The 22,105-nt window shown below is 24.4% G+C and overlaps 1 protein-coding gene across 8 annotated transcripts in view; it reads right to left on the reverse strand.

Annotated features, from left to right (window-relative positions):
• Positions 1 to 19: 19 nt before the first annotated feature.
• LOC117174560 (C-terminal-binding protein) overlaps positions 20 to 22,105 on the reverse strand; it is a 75,593-nt gene continuing 53,507 nt past the window's right edge. For 4 of the 8 annotated variants that reach the window (XM_033363771.1, XM_033363772.1, XM_033363773.1 and 1 more), the window contains exons 5-10: positions 19,887 to 19,976; positions 19,596 to 19,752; positions 13,768 to 13,945; positions 10,265 to 10,291; positions 9,819 to 9,866; positions 4,442 to 5,524 (exon numbers count right to left, since the gene is read on the reverse strand). In XM_033363771.1, the coding sequence (XP_033219662.1) occupies positions 5,191 to 5,524; positions 9,819 to 9,866; positions 10,265 to 10,291; positions 13,768 to 13,945; positions 19,596 to 19,752; positions 19,887 to 19,976 (834 nt within the window). In that variant the 3' untranslated portion in view covers positions 4,442 to 5,190. Of the gene's footprint in view, positions 254 to 4,441; positions 5,525 to 9,818; positions 9,867 to 10,264; positions 10,292 to 13,767; positions 13,946 to 19,595; positions 19,753 to 19,886; positions 19,977 to 22,105 lie in introns of those variants that run through there. The other 4 variants (XM_033363776.1, XM_033363777.1, XM_033363779.1 and 1 more) reach the window with 4 other exon arrangements.

Below are 22,105 nucleotides of genomic sequence, written 5' to 3' on the forward strand. Positions count from 1 at the left end.
CCCCCCCCCCCCGTGAAAATTCAGCTAGATTTCTATCTTTCTACTAAATCAAGGTTGATTATTCTCATGCATCGCAGCGAATAAAAGCACTATAACGAAGACATTGTGGATCCAAATACAGTGGGACAAAATTACTATTTTTATTTTCAAATCCGCCTTTCTTCTTAAGGAACCAAGGCCTCTACATTCTTCGGATAAAATGACTAGCCGATGAATTTTCTCGCGACATAAGGAAGAACTTACCAGGAACCGTCTGAAAACTCAAATCCGGAAATTCAAATTAATACACAATTTTCCCAACATTTTTCTTTACTATTATAAACAATTAATATAAAAAAAAAAAAACTCAAGGACCGGAATTAGGTTTCCAAGCAATTCCCGAAGGCGATAAAACTCAAAATCCTACTCTGATTAAGACAAGAAAATCGGGAAAAAGTCGAGCATATATATATATATATATATGTGTATAAAAAAAAGGGGAAGCAATTGCATCGACAAATTCCGGAATTTCAAACAAAAATCTAAACATTTTTACAAGCTGAAAAAGCAGTGTCGTTTGAAAATTCGTCGCAGCAGATAAATTCATTTCAATTACAATCAATCTTAAAAGAACCACTTTGACGTTTGTCGTCAAAAAAAAAAAAGAAAAGAAAAGAAAAAAATTATGCTTTTTGAACATATCATTCGATAAACAGCAAACAGGTTTAGCACACAATTAATACTACCTGCTTTAGTATATTATTTAGAATTATTTTTTATTTACTTCAATTCATTCGAATTCTTTTAAATTGCACGAAATTCTTTTAACTTTTTAAAAAATCTTCTGAATTTTCAGAATGTTTGAATTCCTTGAATTCTGTTAACTCTTTGAATTCAAGAGAATTCATAGAATTAAAATAATTTAATTTTAGGAATTCAAGGAATTATAAGAAATCAATTCAATTGAAAGAATACAAAAAAGTACACAAATTTCAAGAGAAATAAAGCAAAATCAATTTAAAAATTCAACAGAATTGAAAGAATTGCGAGAAATCAATTGAATTTAAAGAATTGAAAGAATTCAAGAAAACTAGAAAAATTTCAAGAGAAATAATACAAAAACATTTTAAAACTCCAAGAGAATTAAAGAAGATTCCAAAAATTCCATAATATTCATGATAATAAAAGAAATGTAATAAATTCAGGAGAATTTAGGGAATTAATATAATTTAATTCTGGGAATTCAAAGAATTATAAGATATCAATTGAATTTAAACAATTGAAAGAAGAAATAAAGAAATTCTAAAGTATTAACGGAATTCAGAGTTCAAAAAAATTCAATTCAAGTAAATTTTAAATTTTTTATTTGAATAAAAATTTAAAATTTAATCCACGGGAATTTGAAGTGACCTTCAATTTTTGTAATTTGTAGAATTAAGCAAATTCACTTTAACATCTTTGAACTCTTTTGAATTCGTTTGAATCCTTTTAAATCCTAACGACCAGCTATTCTGTAAATTCCGTAAATAATTCCGAATAATTAAAGTAAATTAAAGAATTCAAGAAATTCATCGAATTTAAGCATTTTAATAGAATTCCTGGAATTCTAGAGAATTGCAGGAATTTAAAGATTTATAAACAATCAATTGAATTTAAAGGATTGAAGAAATTCAAGAAAACTAAGAAACTTTAAAGAGAAATAATGGAAAAACATTTCAAAAATTCAAGATTATTCAGGGAATTAACTAAATTCATTAAATTCGAAAAATTCAAAGTTCCTTGAAGGAATTCCAATAGAATTAACGTAATTCAAAAAGTTCCAAAAAATGTAATTTAATTCTAGAATTTTGAAACAGAGTTTATAAGAGCTAAAGATAAATAACGAAATTCTAAAGCATTAACGGAATTCAGAGTTCAAAAAAATTCAATTCAGGTAAAATTTTTATTTAAATAACAATTTTAAATTTTAATTAAAGAATTTAAATTTAGATTTAAAATTTTAATTTAAAATTTAAAATTAAATTTTGAAGAAAATCAAGAGAAATACAGGAATTCAAGAGGATTCAAAGAATTAAAAAATACAATTTAATTCACGTGAATTTGAAGTGACTTTCAATTTTTTTTAATTCATAGAATTAAGCAAATTCACTTTAACACTTTTGAATTCTTTTAAATCCTAACGAATTTAAGCATTTTAATAGAATTCCTGGATTTCTAGAAAATTACAGGAATTTCAAAAATTATAAACAATCAATTGAATTTAAAGGATTGAAGAAATACAAGAAAACTAAGAAAATTTCAAGAGAATTAATGCAAAGTAATTTTTAAGATTCAAGAGAATTAAATAAATTTTTTAAATTATTGAGAATTCGCGAGAATTAAAGGAATACAATAAATTCACGAGAATTCAATTAATTAAAAAAAAAATCAATTAAATTCGAAAAATTCAAGATAGTTGCAGCAATTTTAAAGAATTAACGGAATTCAAAGAGTTGAAAAAAAGAAATTGAATGCAAGTAGAATTAAAAAGAATTTAGAAGGAAGGGTTTAAAGAAAATCGAGAGAAATATAGGAATTGAAAGAATTCAAAAAATGAAATTTAATTTAAGTGAATTTGAAGAAATATTACAATTTTTTTAAATCTAGAGAATTCAACTCATTCACTTAAATACCTTTGAATTCTTTTGAATTGAATGAATTAATTATTTTCAAATCTTTTGAATTCTTTTAATTGCTATTCTGTGAATTTTGTAAATTCTTTTAATCCCTTGAATTTTCTGTATTCAAAGATTCTAATGACTCCAAAATAATGTACAAAATTCAGAGGAATTAGAAGTAAAAAAATTCAGGAAATTTAGAAATCAAAAGAATTTAAAAAAATTTTCGAAAAATTCACGACAAATAAAAGAATTCGACAGAATTACCGGAATTCAAAAAAATTCCAAAAAATTAAACTGAATTCACAAGTAGATTTATACCGAATTTATGAGAATTGAAGAGGATTCAAGAAAATCAAGAGAAAGAAATGATAAAGAATTAACGAAATTTAAGGAATTCAATTTAATTTAAGTCGATTTAAAACGAAGGGATTTTCAGAAAATCGACAAAATAGAGGAATTTAAAAAATTAAAAGATTCAATCTAATTTAAGTGAATTTGAAATATTATCATTTTTTTAGTCAATTAATTGCCTTTGAATTCTTTTGAATTACATTTTTTTTAACTTTTTGAAAATCTTTTAAATTCTTTTCAGTCTGACGGCCTGCAATTCTTTTAATTCGAGGATTCTCAGTCATCCACAAAAATGTACGGAATTCAGAGGAATAAGAAGAATTAAAAAAAAAAAAAAAAAAACAGGAAATTTAAAATTCAACAGAATTTTTTAAAAAATCAATTATATACTAAAATTTCAAGATAATTAAAGGAATTCAATACAATTAACAGAATTCATAAGTTTCAAACAAATAAATTTAATTCGAGTATATTTAAACCGAATGTAGAAGAATTAAAGGGGATTCAAGAAAATGAAGAGAAACGAATTCTAAAGAATTAATGAGATTTAAAGAATTCAAAGAAATTAAATTAAATTCAAGTAGATTTGAATAGAACTTAAAAGAATGAATTTTAAGAAAATCAAGAGAAATGCAGGAATTCAAAAAATTGAAACATTCAATTGCATTAATTTGAATTTGAAATTTTTTAATTTAAAGAGAGCACATTCACTTCAATGCCTTTGAATTCTTTTTAACTTTCTGAAAATCTTTTGAATTCTTTTCATTCTGACGGCCTGCAATTCTCTGATTTTGGCGAATTGTCTTAATCCCCTGAATTCTTGCAATCAAAGGAATCTCAGTACTCCAAAACAATGCACGGAATTCAGAGGAATAAGAATGAAAAAATGCAATAAATTTAAATTACAAAAGAATGTTTAAAAATCAAATAAATTTTAAAAATTAAGGATAATTAAAGGGGATTATAATTAAACGGGATTCAAAAAGTTAACAATTAAATTTAATTAGATTTGTACCGAATTTAGAAGAACTGAAGGGAATTCAAGAAAATCAAGAGAAAGGAATTCTAAAAAATTAACGGAATTCAGAGTTCAAATAAATTCAATCGAATTTAATTAGATCTAAATGAATTTAGAACAAGTGATTGAATGAAAATCAAGAGAAATACAGGAATACAAAAGAATTTTAAAAACAATTGCAATTTAATTCAAATGGTTTTCAAACGTAGCAATTTTTTTAATTTAGAAAATTAAGCACATACCTTTGAATTCTTTTTAATTCTTTTTAAAACTTTTGAATTCTTTTAATCCTGACGACCTGCAATTCCGTGAATTCTGTAAATTCTCTTCATCCCCTGAATTCCTCGAGTTTCCTGAATTCAAGGATCCCTATTACTCCGTAAAAAAATGGCCCGGAATTCAGAGGACTTGGAAGTGAAAAAAATTCTGAAAATTTTCGTATTCAAAAGAATTTAATCTGGATTGAAAATAATATACTAAACCATACAGAAATAATTACTAAACCAGTCTGTTTGCCGCGTAATTTTCTTTAAAAACGAGGCGCAAACTCAAAAAGCAGTGGTCTATAAATCGTCTAAATTAGACCATCATCAGTTTAAACAACCAACGCCAGAGTGGGTCATCATCAGTTCCGACAAAAAAAAAAAAAAAAAACAACGAGATTCGTTAAATAATGTAGACACTATCTGTCGATTTTATCCGACTGTATTTGGCTTCTGTGGACGACACACTGATAACTGCGCTACCCGAAAGAGAGGGTTCACTCTCTCGCGAAAACAAACAAGTACTGCCAAAACGAACAACAAAAAATTCGATTTTTCTCTCGTTCGTTCCCTTTTTTTTTCTCTCTCTCTCTCTCTCTCTCACTTTCCAGGTATGTCGGAAGCAACAACAGCAGCAGCAGCAGCAGCAGACAGACAGATATTTGGTTGTTGTACGTCGTGCACGACCCGCGCTCGTGAATATCAATAATAAATCGGTGGTCGTTAGTCGTCGTCGTCGTCCTCGTAGTCGTCGGGAGTCGTTGGAGCTTGCGTAGAGTAGTATATTATAAATGGGCTAGGCTAGGCTAGACTAAGGGGTTGGGAGGGAGTGAGTGAGTGAGTGAGGGAGGGAGGGAGTTTTAGGTGTGTCAAAAGGATGGTGGTGGCGCTGGAGTGGTGGAGATCTAGGGGTTTAAGGTCAACGGGGACTGGGTGCAGGTGGACTGGGCCGAGGGTCGGGCTCGCTCACTATGCTGTGTGGTAATCCAGGCAATCCAGCTGATGGTGGAGCTGATGTGGGACCGCCGGCTCCACCGCCGCCTACTGTTGGACCCGAGGGTCCTGTTGGACCCCCACCACCACCGCCACCCGCCGACGAGTTGGGTCCACCACCGCCTCCACCTCCGCCGCCGCCGACGACTGAGTGACCACCTGGCGGAGGTGGCGCCGAGTCATGAGGAGTCGTCGAGTGCGCCTGTTGAACGGGCAATGTTCCCGCGTAGTAACCGCCGTTGATACCCTCGGGGTAGCTGCTGCGCAGGCAGAACAATCAGAGAACAAAAAACAGTACAAATTTCAATTAAACTCCTCTACTATCTCCTCCTCCTCCTCCTCCTCCTCATCCTCTTCCACTAATCCTAAACTACTAACAATTTTAATACGTAATAGTTCGGCACCAGGGTGTCTGTCTACCTCAAAGCCTGGAAGAAAATTCCCTGACAATTATTCCAGCCCTTTTCCCGGTATCTCAAGTTTTTTCAGCTTTAAATTTTCACAGCAGGACGCCAATCAAATATTAAAAATTTTTTTTCAACAATCGACTCGAAAAATATGTATATAGTTTCGCGAGTTTATAATAAATAATGTTCTTTTTCAGTTTTTAGGAATTCAACTGAAATGTTTAATTTAGAAAGTGTTGACAACTGATATTACGAAATATTCTTAAATATACAAAACGACATAGATTAATTAAATAATTAAGACGGAAAACATAATAATTCATTTCTTGAATTTTTCTCTCGAGTACCAAATAGTTGAATTTCGAACTAAAAAAGATCAGTTTTCAACCAAAAACGGAATAATTAAATTATCAGAATAAGTAAATTATTACACGATTTTTCAACAAACTTCATGAGTTTTTAACAACAAAAAAGGCCAATTTTTCAACGAAATAGTTTAATTCAAAGCTAAAAAAGATCCATTTTTTAGCCTTAAATGGAATAGTTAAATTTTCAGTTTTCACTCCTTTGATGAATTTTTAAAATAAAATGATGAATCTTTAATTGCAATCGTTTAATTTTAAACCAAAATGATGAATTTTCAATTAAAATTATGAAATATTGAACTGGATTAGTTAAATTTGCAAACCAATAGGATAATTTTTAAACTAAAATGATGAATCTTTAATTGCAATCGTTAAATTTTCAACTATAAAGATGAATTTTCAAACAAAAAGATTATAATTTATTATAAAATAAAAAACGCTTTTTTAACAAAATACATGAATTTCCTCCAAAAATAATTGAATTTTTAACTAAAAAAGACAAATTTTTAATCAAATAGTTGCATTTTGAATTAAAAAAGATCAATTTTCGACCAAAAATAGAACAATTACAATTTTAATTCAAAAAATAAAAAATGAACAAAAACTGACGAATTTTTAACTAATTTCTGGAATAGTTGAATTTGAAAAAAATTAATTTCAAACTAAAATTACGAATCTTTAGCTGCAATACTGAATTTTCAACTGAAAAAATGAATTTTCTATAAAATAAAAAACGAGTTTTCAACAAAATACATAAATTTTCCACGAAACAGTCCAATTTTTAAATAAAAAAGACCAATTTTTAACCAAGTAGTTGCATTTTGAATTAAAAAAGATAAATTTTTAACCAAAAATAGAATAGTTACAATTTCAAAAAAATAAATCAAACTGATGAATTTTAAAAATAATTTCTGGAATAGGTGAATTTGAAACCAAAAAGAATAATTTTAACTAAAATGATGAATGTTTGACTGTAATAGTTGAATTTTTAACTGAAAAGCTGAATTTTCAAACAAAATTATTTTTCTATCAAATAAAAAACGATTGTTTAAACCAAATACATGAATTTTCCACAAAATAGTTGCATTATGAATTGTTTTTTTAAATCCATTTTTAACCAAAAATGGAATAATTACATTTTCAGTTCAGAAAAAAAATTTGAACAAAATACAAATTAAATTAAATTTCAAGGAAAAACATGAATTTTCAACTAAAATGATGAATCTTTAACTGTAATCGTTCAATTTTTAACTAAAAACCTAAATTTTCAAACAAGATTAATTTTCTATCAAATAAAAAACAATTTTTAAACAAAATACATTAACTTTCCCCAAACTTGTTTAATTTTCAAGTAAAAAATACATTTTTTCAACCAAATGGGTGCATTTTCAATTAAAAAAGATCAATTTTCAATCAAAAATGGAACAATTACATTTTCAGTTCGAACAAACAAAAATTAACCAAAAAGATGAATTTTCTATTAAAAAAAAAAAGTTTTTTTTTTAAACAAAATACACCAATTTTCCACAAAACAGTCGAACTTTTAACTAAAAAAGACACATTTTTAACCAAATAGTTGCATTTTGAAAAAAAAGATACCTTTTTAACCAAAAATAGAACCGTTACAATTTCAATAATTTCTGGAATAGTTGATTTTCCACCAGAAAGATGAATTGTCGACTAAAATGATGAATCTTTAACTGTAACAGTTGTATTTTCATCTAAAAAGATCAATTTTCTCTCAAATAAAAAATGACTTTTTTTTTAACAAAACACATGAATTTTTCACATAACAGTTGAATTTTTAACTAAAAAAGACAAATTTTCAACCAAATAGTTACATTTTCAATTAAAAAAGATCAGTTTTTAACCAAAAATGGAATAGTTACATTTTTAGTTTTAAAAAAATGTAACCAAACTGATGAATTTTTAATTAATTTCTGGAATAGTCGAATTTTAAACCAAAAAGATAATTTTTCAACTAAAGCGATGAATCTTTACTGGTTGCATTTTTAACTAAAAAGATGAATTTTCAACCAAATAGTTTTATTTTGAACTAAAAAATACTAATTTTTAAACAAGAATGGAATAGTTCTATTTTTTTTTTTAAATAGTTACATTTTCAAAACAATTGATGCAGTTTTAACTAAAATTCATTTTTAACTAAAGTAATGGAATATTCAACTAGGATGATTGCATTTTCAGTTAAAAAATAATACTTTTAAACAATAAAAAAAAAAAATTTTTAACAAAACATCTCAGTTTTTAACCAAAAATATGAATTTTGTATTAAAATTATGAACCTTCAACAATAAAAAAAAGTTTTTAACAAAAGAGTTTAACTTTTAATCAAGAAATAAAAATTTCCATTCCAAAAAAGGAGGAATTTTGACAATAAAAAATAATAGCTGATATTTCAACCAAAGACTATTTTAATTTTTAATAAAAAATACTTCAGTTGAACCAAAAAAAGACGACTTTTCAAAATCAGTTGAATTTTTAACGAATCCAACAAAATACGTACATGCAGTTTCAACGAGATAATTGAATTTTCAACTAAATTCAATTAATTTTTAACCAAAAATAGAATAGTTAAATATTAAGTTAAAAAAAAATCATTATTTCCAACAAAAAAAACCGAGTTTTGAACAAAACAGTTACAGTAATATACAGCTACTTTTACAAAACAAAGAATCATTCTTGTTGAATTTCATATTATAATTAAAAAAAAAAAAAACAAAATTAATCACGCTCGCGAAAAAATTCCCTGACTTAAAAAAAAAAAAAAAAAAATCCCTGACATTTCCAGATTTTTCCAGGTTATCTGAAAATTCCCTGGCAATTCCAGGTTTTCCAGGCAGGGCAGACACCCCCTGCACTCAAGAGCCTCGCGTAAATCTTCCCCCCAGGACAAAAGAGACATATGTCATCCTGAAAACATCCTAAATAAATCTTTGTCACGTCCTCAGAATGACAATTTCTATTTGCCCCCTGGGTTAAGAAAGAAGATTAATTTGAGAAGCCCTTGCATAAAAAAAAAAGTATCTTCTTTTAATAATCATAAAACTTTTGTGCAAAAACGCTTTTTCTAAATTAGCAATCTGAAGGCTTCTGAATGGAACTTTTAATTGTCTCAGTGCTTTGCTTTCTAAAGTTCAAGTATGGCAAGTTGTAATACTTTTTAAATAATTTCTCAAGACACAATTTTCTTTAAATTATTATAATTATTATTTTAAATATTTACAAATATAAAAGCAGTTTTACAATATCACCATACGAGAATATATTAGAATATTTAATTGAAAGTGCTTTTAAATTAAGCGAATAAGCCCACATCACCAATTCTCCAGTCGAGTCATCGAAAAATGAAACTTATAATAACAAAAATTGGTTTTCAATAACCGATTGTCAATTTAAAAAAAAAAAAAAAGAAGAAAAAAAACGAGAATAGGACAACGGAACCATTTGTCGGGGAAAAATTTGACATCTAGCCTAAAACATAATATTTTATTATTTTATTGTTTCTTCAAAAATAGTCAAAAACAGAAAGAATTTTATCTTCGTCATCGGATATTATGATTCCCCACGGTATCTGGTTCCATTGTCCTATTTTTTACAGATCTTTAACAAAATACGAGATGCACTTTTCTCAAATAATAATCGATTGAAACAAAAATATCGATTCTTCTGAATCAACTATTGTGATATTAAAATAAATAAACATATAGAGAATGAATAAAAAATAAATAAAATTTGTGTTTTAAAATTCTGATTTAACGAACCTAGGGTACGAAGCAAATGGCGAATTTCCATCAACTTCACGAGGGACTCTATTACAAATATTAAATTCAGAATTAATTTCTCATCTTAAATTATGGGATTTTTCAGATTGTGTGTGGTTTACAATAATTAGCAATATCATGAAACAATTGTTTTCACTCTTATTTTTACATAAATTTACTATTTACAATGGACAAATATTTGTAGACCCTCGAAAAATAGCGCAGCCACGGTAATTGGTGCATGTTTAAATAAAATTATACTCATAACTACGTGAAATTATTTTGGCAACTTAATCAAATTCATGCAAGAAAATTAAAAAAACAAAAAAAAACAAACAAAAAACAAAAAAAAAACGAAGACATTTTGTCGGCAAAGGAATCAGTTTCAGCATGAATTTTCTAGCATTTTGCAGGGCCTAAAATGTTAAAAATTTCAGACTACACACCTTTTGTATGATGACCCCATCTCGCCACTTAAAAAAATGAAACAAAAAAAAAACACGAAATGAGGATATTTTTCACAAAAATAGGTGAATACATTATTTTTAATAAAATTAATGGAGATTATATATAAATTCCATTTGAAACGCTCTAAATTTCGAACATATGAGGTAAAAATATTGTGTTTTCAAGAAAATAGGTAAATAATTTTTGAAGAAATGATTGAATTTTCAACCAAAAAGATGAATTTTCAAACAAGAAGATTACTTAGAAACTAAAAATAGAATAGTGTAAAATATAAAGTTTAAAAAAAAAAAAACAAGATTTTAATTAGAAATGAATCTTCAACTAAAAAAATAAATTTTCAACAAACTAGGTGAATTTTTAATCAACAAAGAATTCGATTTTAAATAAAAAATTGTTTAATTCGTCCAAAAAAGACGAATGTTCAATAAAGTGGTTTAATCCCAAACCGATACAGATTTAATTTTTAAAAAAGTTAACTTTCAAAGAAAAAGTATTACTTTTTATCAAAATTGTTGAATATTTTCAAAAAAAAGGATGAATTCTCAACCCAAAATTTATTAATAGATTTTTCAACCACAAAATTTTTGTGATTCAAATTGAAAACATTAGTAATCAATAGAAAAAGACATATTTTTAACAAAACAGTTAAATTTTCAATCAAAATATAAATTTTCAACTACAATAATAAATCTTTAATTAAAAGAATAAAATGTAAACAAAACATTTAAATTTGCAATCAAAGAAATAAGTTTTCAACTAAACAGATGCATTTTCAACAAATTTTTGATCAGAAATGAATCTTCAACTAAAAAAATAAATTTTCAACAAACTAGGTGAATTTTTAATCAACAAAGAATTTGATTTTAAATAAAAAATTGTTTAATTCGTCCAAAAAAGACGAATGTTCAATAAAGTGGTTTAATCCCAAACCAATACAGATTTAATTTTTAAAAAAGTTAACTTTCAAAGAAAAAGTATTACTTTTTAACAAAATTGTTGAATATTTTCAAAAAAAAAAGGATGAATTCTCAACCCAAAATTTATTAATAGATTTTTAAACCACAAAATTTTTGTAAATCAAATTGAAAACATTAGTAATCAATAGAAAAAGACATAATAAAAAATAAATGAATAGTTAAATTTTCAATCAAAATATAAATTTTCAACTACAATGATAAATATTTAATTAAAGGAATAAAATGTAAAAAATCCAGTTAAATTGGCAATCAGAGATAAATTTTCAATCAACAAAGAGTTTAATTTTGAATAAAGAAAAGTTTAATTCAACCACAAAAAAAGAATTTTCAATCAAATATAGTTAAATTCTCAGCTAAAACAGATTAATTTGATAAAAAAAAGTTAATTTAAAAAAAAAAACAAACGTATTACTTTCAAACAAAATTGTTGATTTTTTAATAAAAAAATTACATTAAAAAAAAAATTCATTTTCAACTAAAAATTTATTGATAGATGCTTCAACAAAAAAATATTTTATGCTTTTTAAATCTAAAACATTGGCATTTAACAAAAATAGACGAATTTTTAAAAAAACAATTAAATTTTTAATGAAAAACATCAATTTTCAAGTACAACTAAAAAATTTTTGATTCAAGAAATTAATTTTTAACAAAAAAATTACATTTTTAATCTAGAGATACATTTCCAACTACAATGATAGATTTTCAATTAAAGAAATAAATCTTTAAGAAAGCAGTTGAATTTTCAGCCAAATAGACTAATTTTAAATAAAAAATACTTCAATTCAACCAAAAGACGAAATTTTGAACCAAATAGTTGAATCCTCCTCCAAGAGATTAATTTTCTACAAAAAAGTTTTTTTTTTAAATAAAAAGTATGACTTTTAAACACAATACTTAAACTTTGAACCAGACATGAATCTTTTCAACCACAAAATTTTTTTATTTTCTATCAAAAACAGAATACTTCAACCAAAAAATACAAATTTTTATCAAAATTATCAATTTTCATCCAACAAGATGAATTTTTAACTAAAAATAATAAATCTCTAACTAAATAAATGAAGTTTGAAGAAAGTAGTTCAATTTTCAACCAAAGAAGATTCTAATTTTAAACAGACTAATTTTCTACAAAAAATTTACTTTTCAACCAAAAAATTTTTGATTTTTTAACAAAATTGTTGAATTTTTTACTAAAAAATATGACTAATTAATTCTATTCAATTTTTAACCAAAAAATATCAATTCTCAACCACAAAGTATTTAAATTTTCCATGTAAAACAGTTGGCTTCAACCAAAAAAAAAAAACAAATTTTTAACAAACTAGATAAATTATCAACAAAAGAGACGAATTTTCATCTAAAATAATAAATATTCAGAAAAAAAAATTCAACAAAGCATCAACTTTCAAGCAAGTCGTTACGTTTTCAAACAACAAAAAAAATGAATTCTAAACAACAAATATAATAATTAAAATTGCAATAAAGAAATTTTTTATCTTAAATTTAAAAGAGAGATTTCAAGGAAAAAATACAATTTTTAAAGAAAATATTTAAAACTTTAAATTAAAATTAAAAACAGTTTAATTCAACAGCGAAAGGGAGCGGATTTTTAGCAAAATAGTTTAATGCTCCACCAAAATAGATTAATTTTTTTAAAATTATAAAAAATTTGAAATTGTTTAAAAAATTGCTCAATTTTGAACAAAAGTATAAAATTTTCAAAAAAAAAGATTTCCAAACCAAAAATTTAATATTAGCCTTTTCAATTAAAAAAAATTTTAATTTTCTATCAAAAACAGTTGACTTCAAAACAAAAATTATGTAAATTTCAAATTTCAACTAAATAATGAATTTTAAACAATTTTAAATAAGAGTTGAATTTTCCAAAATGAAAAATTGTTCAGTCATGAAAGAAAAAAAAGTTTATCTAAAATTGTTGGATTTCCAAACAAAAACTACGAATACACTACAAAACAGTTGAATTTCTAACCAGAAAATTTAAATATTCAAGAAAAAAGTTTCTTTTTTCAATCAAAGAATTTAATTTTCTAGCAAAATAATTGAATTTTGAAGCGAAATTTATGACTTTTAAATTAAATTATTAAATTGTCAAAAAATAAATTTTTTATGACAAAAAAAGAAAAGAATTTTCAACCAAAAATAGAAAACATGTGAATAAAGCATAAATCTGTGAACCCTGCGACAAATAAATAGGATTCTTGATCATTTATACACTAAAGAATAATTGTTTAAATAAAAATTAAAAGTTAATTTTTGAATACATTAAAAATATTAAATTGGTCCAACATTTTAGGCCATGCATTTCTAATTTGATATTGACATGAACATTTGATTAAAAGGAAGAAAAAAAAAAATTGTTACAAATAGAGAACTGAATTAATATGAATTTCAAGCTTCAATTTTTCATTGATTTAGTTCTGTGCTTTCTTCAGGTGGTTGGATTCTTTTCTTTGTATAGAGCAATTGTTAAATATTCTTACCCAGTCGTGGGCAGGAAGTATTCTTTGTTGACGCAATTTCTTAAGCAGTCGGGAATGCGACCAACAATGGCTCGTCGTATCTCACTGGCTGCCATTTCGCGAAGTTCTGTGCAGCTTGCGTCGCTGTAGAATGCAGCATGTGGTGTGCACAAAAGATTGGGAGCATCTTTCAATGGGCCTGTTCAAAATTCACAAATAGTTAACCTTTCTACACCAAGATACATTTGATTTTTTTCTTTTTCTTTTCTTTTTTTTTTAACTCGTTAAAATATTTTCAAATTTAACATACGCAAAATGTTTTTTCAGTGTAATATTTCTTTCCAAAATATCAATTAGCTCAAGGCAAATCGTACATCACTCACTCCAACAAATATTTAGTTGGGACCCTCAATTTATTTTTCCAACTTCTATCATTTTACGATACAAGCAGTATTATTAACAATAATTAAATATTAGTGAAATATAAATATCAATTATTAATAAATATAATTATAAATCAATTAAAATAAGTATAAATAAATTAAATATTATATTTCTCATTTAAAATGTGAAAATTGTTTGGACAGTGTAATATTTCTTTTCAAAATATCAACCAGTGTAAGACAAATCGTACATCACTCACTCCAGCAAGCATTGAGTTGGAACCCTTAATTTATTTTTCCAACGCCTATGAATTTACGATAGAATCAATATTATTTTAGAAAATAGTATAAGCTAGGTGTCCAGTCTTCGGACAAATCACATTTCCAAGCCAAAGAAAAGCAATTTAAAAAAAAAACTGCTAAAAGGCTCGAGTAACTAACGTAGTGCGTTATAAATACGCGTAAGCGGCCATCCATAAATTAGGTTTTTTCCCCCAATTTTTTACCCCTGTCCTCCCCCAGATTGAATAAATTTCAATTCTAGATCTTAAAAATTGAATTATTAAAAAAAATAATCAAAATTGGATTATTTTCTATTATACGGGTACAAATTAAATATTAGTCTTTAGTACAACTCTTAAAAATGGAATTTTCCGTTGCAAATCTTCAAAATTGAACTTCATATTGCAAAAAAAAATGTTCAAACTTACTTAATTTAAAATGATAAACACTAAATCTAAAAAATTCTAGAAATTTTGGTTGCAAAAAGTTAAAACTAAGAACTTTCAATTGTATACTTTAAAAATTGAACTACTTAAAAGAATATACATGCCTTTATAATTAATATAAATCTTGAAAAATAAATAATTTCCAATTCTATATTTAAAAAATTCTGGAATTTCCGAAAGCAACTTTTCGAAAATTGTGGAATTTTAAATTGCAAATCTATAAAATTTTAAATGATTCTAGTTTGAAGTTTTACGGTTTCAAATTCTTCAATTTTAATTATTCAAATTTGAAATTTCTAATCGTAAAACTTGGAGAATTTTCCAATATAAATTTTCAAATTAGAACTATTCCAAAAAAAGTTCAAAATTAATATAGATCTTGAAAATTTGCAATTCTATTTTTTTCAAAATTCAAGAATTTCTAATTGTACTAGAGATTTGAAATGTAAATCTTTAAAATAAAAAATTTTATCTCTTTAAACAAACAATTTAAAATTGTTCAAGTTTTACACTAAAATTTTTTGCAATTTTCACGAACTACATTTGAAACACCTTTAAACTTGAAGAATTTTCAATTGCAAATCTATAAAATTAAATCTAAAAAATCGAACTATTTGAGTAAAGCATTCAAAATTATACATTAAATATTGAAAAGTCTTCAATTGCAAATCTTAAAAATTTATAATTAAGTTAATGAATTTCGAATTTTAAACAATCTTCAAAAGTGAATTATTTAGACAAAAAACGTATAAATTATGTATTTTTAAAATATAAATATTAAAAATCGAATAATGTTGAATAGTTATAAAATTCAAGATATTCAATTGTAAATCTTCAAATTGGTAGAACTTAAAATTTTTTTAATTTCAAAAATAAAAGGGCTTTAATTCTGAAAATTTACCATCAAAGAATTTATTTACCATCTTCAAAATATATCTTCAAAAAATACAATCTTCACATTATATTTTTCTAAATTATACACTTTAAATTCCAGAATGACTCAGAGCAATATTTGTTTAACATTTAAAAAAAGGGAAGTTTCTTAAAAATAATTTCTTAATTATTATTATATAATATTACATTATATTATATATTATTATTATTTATTAATTTCTTTAATTGACCCAAAAATAAATTCAAATTTAAGAAAATCATTTTCGATCAAAGTAAAATTTGTATTAGAACAAAAAGTAATTCTTTTTTTTTAATTCAAAAAAATTTCGTTGAATTAAATCAACTTTTATTTCACTAAGAGTCAATGAATATTTTTTTTAATTCGACCTGGGTTCATTATTACAATCTTTCCTTGTAATTATAAGATAATAAAACCTATTACGTAATTTATGAAACGCAAAGCGGCAGGCCTCGGACTCATTTTACAGATCGAAAATAGTGATAATAGTGTCAAAGATAGTGTCATAAAGTTTTCAACTATTAAAAATGAACTTCAATGTTTATTTAAAATGTTATTCTTTATCCTTTAAATTATTAACATTCTAACCATTTTGTTTAAAAGTTTCTTTTTTTCAGATAAAAAGTCTAATATTAAAGTTTTAGTTGAAAATTCATCTTTTTGGTTAAAAATTGTACTATTTGGTTCAAAAATACATCTCTTATTGCACAATTTCGAGTTCAAAATGTAAATGTTATGAGTTTCCGCTCGAAAATTCGATAAATTTGGTAGAAAATTGATATTTTTTGGTTAGATAAAACGGTTTTTTTTTATTTTTAATTAAAATATTTTCTTTTCAGAAAATTCCTTTGTTTTTGATAAAAAGTAATAATTTTAAATTAAAATTTACCTATTTTGTTGAAAATTCATATTATGGGATATAAAATTCAACTATTTTATAGAAAATTCGTCCTCTTGGCTTAAAATTCAACAATTTTGTATGAAATTCAACTATCTGGTATAAAGTTTGTTTTGTAAAAATTATTAATTTCGATTGAAAATTAATTCTCCATTTTTTGTTAAAAAATTCTTTTTTCGTTCAAAAATTCTATTATTTAGTTTAAAAGATGTTAAAATCTAAAACAATACACTAAAAAATTATCAAAAAGCATTGTTAAAAATTGAATTTTTCTTTTAATTTAACTACTTAGTTTAACAAAATGAAATAAAAGAAATATAAACTGAAAATTAATCAAATAAATTTTGGACTTACATCACATCCATGGTTCAAAATATTTAATTGGAAATATGTGTAATTGGTTAAAAATGCGTCTTTTGTGGTAAAAAAATAATCTTCTTGATTGAAAATTCAACTATTAGTTTAAAAATTTATACATTTTGCTGAAAATTCCTATTTTTTTGTGTGAAAAATCAAGTTTTTTTTTTTTAAATTGATCTTTGTTGGTTAAATCAAACTTATCAAACTTAATGTAAAACTTGAAATGGTACCCTAATATAAAACAAAATGTAGATTTTCGCAGATTTTAAACAAAAAAATTAGATTTTTCAAAGAATTGTGAAAGGCTTCAAAAGAATAAAAACATTTTCTTAAGATTCCTAGGAAAATTAAAAATAACTTTTTCCAAGATTTAAACAAAATTTTCAACAAAAAAAATACATCAAAATTTAAAAATTTCACTTACAAATTAAGCATTTTTTAAATACAACAACAAGAGAATTGAAAGGAATTCAGGGTAAATTAGTAAGAATTCAGGGTGAAATAAAAAAAAAATTACATTTTAAATCACTCCAAATCTTTGAAACCCTACTAATTTCTAACCAAAGAAGTGTTCAATGACAACAAAAAATTAAAAAGAATTTAAAAGTAATTGGATAAATTAAAAAAAAAAAATAGAAAAAAATCTATTTATTTCAGTAACACTTCAGTAAATTGTAAGAATTTAAGGGGAATGTGCAGAATTCTGTGAAATTTACAAGAAATAAAGCTAAATTTAAAAATGAATCAAGTGAATTCAAAACAAATTTAAAATATCAAGAGAGAAAAAAATCCATTGACTTGAGTAGAATTAAGTAAATTTAGAAGAATTAAAGTGAATGAAAAAAATTCCAAAGAATTTAACAGCATCAATTTATGTTTTTAAATCGAAAAAATGAACTAATTTCGATAAGATTTTCAAATACAACAATTAAAATTGTAACGTTCAAGTATAGATAAATTTAAAAAGAAATTATTTTTTTAAAAATAAAAATGTTTTTATCCAAAATTTTCAACATCAAAGTCTTATTAAATTTCGAAGTTATTTAATTTCGAAAGTTTTTTTCTTCGGAATAGTTCAATTTTGAATATTTTCAATTTTAACTATTCGAAATTTAAAACTAATGAATTATTAGGATTAAAAATGGAAGATTCATTAATTTGAGATAATATCGATTAAAATTATGTAAATTTGAACGTTTTTGGAATAGCTAATTCAATTTGGACGATTTAAAATGGCAAATTCTTCAATTTTGAAGATTTACAATTAAAGATTCTTCAATTTTGAATGTGTATAGCTCAAAATGATCTAATTTTTAATTTTTTTTTTTTTGAATAGTTCAATTTATAAGATTAGGAATTGAAAACTCTTGAATTTTAAAAATGTGGAAATAAAATTCCTTAAATTTTAATGATTTTGAAGACAGAATATTCAACCATAAATCTTAAAAATTGAATAATTTTGAACTTTTGAGTTTATAAAATTAAAAATTCTTATCATCAAAAATGAAAAAATGTCGAACACATATTGTCAAAATTACAGAATTTTAAACTGTAAAACTGGAAATGTGCATTCATTTTTAATTTTCAAAATAAAAAAGTTTAAAATATAGAAAATTTAAAATTGAACATCCTAAAATTTTGAAGAACTCCAATTGAAAATTCTTGAATTATGAAAATATAGTATTGCAAAAATTTAATTTTCAAGGTTTATATTTTAAAGTTATCTAATTTTGAACTTTTTTTAAACAGAACTTGCAACTGTAAAACTTAAAATTTGCATGGTTTTTAATTAAATTAAACAAAATTAAACATTCTTTTAATTTTAAAAATTTACAATTTTGAAGAATTGTACTTTAAACATGTAAAAATAAAGATTTAATTTTCATGATTTCCAAAATCGAAATTCAAAAGTTTCAACTTCAAATATCTCAGATTAAAGAAATTTAAAAAGTAAATCATTATAATATTTACAGAATTTTGAATTGTAAAACTGAAAACTCGCATAATGTTTAATTATAAAATGTAAAATCTTGTCAAATCGTTTTTGTTCACCTTTTATTGCTTAAAGTACAGATAAATTAAAAAAAAATTTAATTTATTTATCAGATAAAAACTTTTTTATCCAAAAATTTCAACATCAAAGTCTTTTATTTTGTACCTGTTCAAGTCTTTACGAAAGAATTTAAAAATTCTTTAAATTAAAAATGTAAGCTTAAAAATAAAACTGTTAACTGGAAAATTGTAAAAATAAAAAAAAATAAATAGTTGAATTACGCATTGTAAGCTAAATAATAGCATAATTAAAAAACATAAAAATTCAACTAATTACTTTAAAACTGTTGAAATCGAACATGAACCGATTTCTCTTCTACAAATTTGTCAAATTCCCGGTCAAAACCAAAAAAAAAAAAAGTACTGTTCGAGTCTTTCATAAAACAGCCCGAACAAGGCATTTCGAAAGCCGGACGATGGAATTAGGGCCCCCTCCTGTGTAGATATATTAATTTGGAAAAACAAAAAAAAAAAAAAAATTTGGTTAAATAGGTAGGATAAAACACAAAACTCACATTGCGTGGACTGACCCTGAAAGACGTTGTATGGTTCATTCTCATGGACATCAAGTGCCGCTGCACGAATTCTCCCTTGTTTTAAAGCTGCAGCAAGTGCATCATCATCCACTAATCCTCCACGCGCTGTGTTTACTAGAAATGCTCCCGGTCTCATCTAAACCACAAACATGAAAGGAAAAAAAAAAAAAAAGAAAAAAAAAGAAGAAGAAAAACACCAGATTACGAATTTTTAAAAAACAAACAAAAAAATGCAAATAAATCCTTCAATCCTTTTTTAACTCAAAGTACCTGTTTTATGGTGAATTCATTAATTAGGTGATGATTGTGCTCGTTCAAGGTACAGTGTAGGGATACACAGTCGGATTGGAACAACAAGTCCTAAAAAAAAACAATTTCAAGTATTAGGATTTATGGATAAAAAAAAAAAAAAAAAAGTAAAAAATATTACTGAAACAATTGACAACTTCCAGGCCTCACAGTCCCTTTATGATGCAGGATAAATTCATCAGAGATCCAAAACAGTTCAAGTTAAATTCAAAAGAATTCAAAATGGACCAGATTAAATTTAAAAAATAAAAAAATTCGATTCATTTCCCTGAAATTGAAAAGAATTTAGAGGAATTCAAGATAAAAGAGATGAATTAAAAGGAATTCATAAAAATCAAGATTATTAAAAAAAAAAAAAACCAAATAAATTTAAAACAATTTAAAAAAAAAAAAAACTTTATTGAATTCAGTAATATTGAAATGAGCCTATAAAAATTCAAGGACATTTAAAGGAATCTGATGAAACGTCTGAGATTTCAAGGTGAGGTTAAAAGACTTCAGGATCAATTAAATAAAAACTTAAAAAAAATTTTTTTTTAAATCTATTGAAATACGTAGAATTTAGTAAATTTAGAAAAATTGAAGTGCATTAAAAAAATTCAAGAGAATTAAAAATAATTCAGGGTAAATTATTAAGAACTCAAGGTGAATTAAAAAAAATTAAAATCACTTCAAATCTTTGAAACTCTCATTAATTTCTAATCAAAAAAGTAATTAATGACGCCAAAAAATTCAAAAGAATTTAAAAATTAATCAAGTGAATTTAAAAAAAATTTTTAACAATTCTAAAGAATTCCAAAGAATTTAATAGAATTCTGAATAAATTCAAATTAAAAAGGATACAAATCAATTTTAAAAAATTTAAATTTTGTTTAAATCGAAAAAAATCAATTAACTTCAATAATATTTGAGTGAATTTAGACTAATTTAAGAAAATGAGAAGAATTCGGATGAAATTCATTAAAAATCAAGCTGAATTGAATTCAGTAACGTTGAAATGAGCTTAGAAAAGTTCAAGGAAATTTAAAGAGCAATCTGAAAATCTAAAATTTATTAATTAATTAAAGGAATCTAAATTTTTTTTTAATCTATAGAAATACGTAGAAATTAGTCAATATAGATACATTAAGGTAAATTAAAAATTGTTAATCAATTCGAATCTTTGAAAACCTGCTAATTTCTAACCAACAAAGTATTTAATGACAACGACAAATTCTTAAGAATTTAAATGAATCAGATAAATTTAAAGAAAATTTAAAAAAATTTTAATGAATCGGATAAATTAAAAAGTCGAAAAAATCCATTTATTTCAGTAAAATTTGAGTAAATGGTAAGAATTTAAAAAAATTTTAAAATATGAAAAAAAAAATCAATTGACTTTAAAATAAATTGAGTTTAGAAAAATTAAAGTGAATTAAAAAAATTCTAAAGAATTCCAAAGTATTTAACAGAATTCAGGGTAAATTCCAATTAAAAATTTCAAATGTGACTAACGTCTACAAATGAATTCAAAACAATTTTAAAATAATAAATTTTAAATTTTAAAATAAATAATAATTTAAAAGAATTTTGAATAATTTAAGGAAAATAAGAAGAATTTGATGAAATTAATTTAAAATCAAGGTCAATTTAAAAGGCAATCAAGTGAATTGAAAGCACTTCAAAAATATGAACAAATTTATTGAATTCAGTAACTTTGAAATGAGCTTAGAAAAACCCAGGAAAATTTAAAGGAATCTAAAAATCTAAAATTAATTAATTAATTAATGGAATCTGAAATTTTGAAGAAGAAAAATCTATTGAAATATGTAGAAATTAGTAAATTTAAAAAAAATTAAAGGGAATAAAAAAAATTCGAAAGAATTCAGGGTGAAATAAAACCAAATTTAGTTTTAAATCACTTCAAATCTTTGAAACCCTACTAATTTATAAACAAAGAAGTGATTAATGATGCCAAAAAATAAATAATAATTTAAATAAATTGGATAAATTTTAAAAAAGTTAAAAAGAATTCAAATGAATTAGATAATTTAAAAAGACTTGGATATATCAAAGATCGAAAAAAATCAATTTATTTCAGTAACACTTGAGTCAATTTAGAAAAATTTAAGGGAAATGAGAAGAGTTCGACAAAATTCACAAAAAATCAAGCTGAATTTATAAATTAATCAAGTGAATTG

This window comes from Belonocnema kinseyi, chromosome 6 (genome assembly GCF_010883055.1).
Source record: "Belonocnema kinseyi isolate 2016_QV_RU_SX_M_011 chromosome 6, B_treatae_v1, whole genome shotgun sequence".
NCBI classification, from domain to species: Eukaryota; Metazoa; Arthropoda; class Insecta; order Hymenoptera; family Cynipidae; genus Belonocnema; species Belonocnema kinseyi.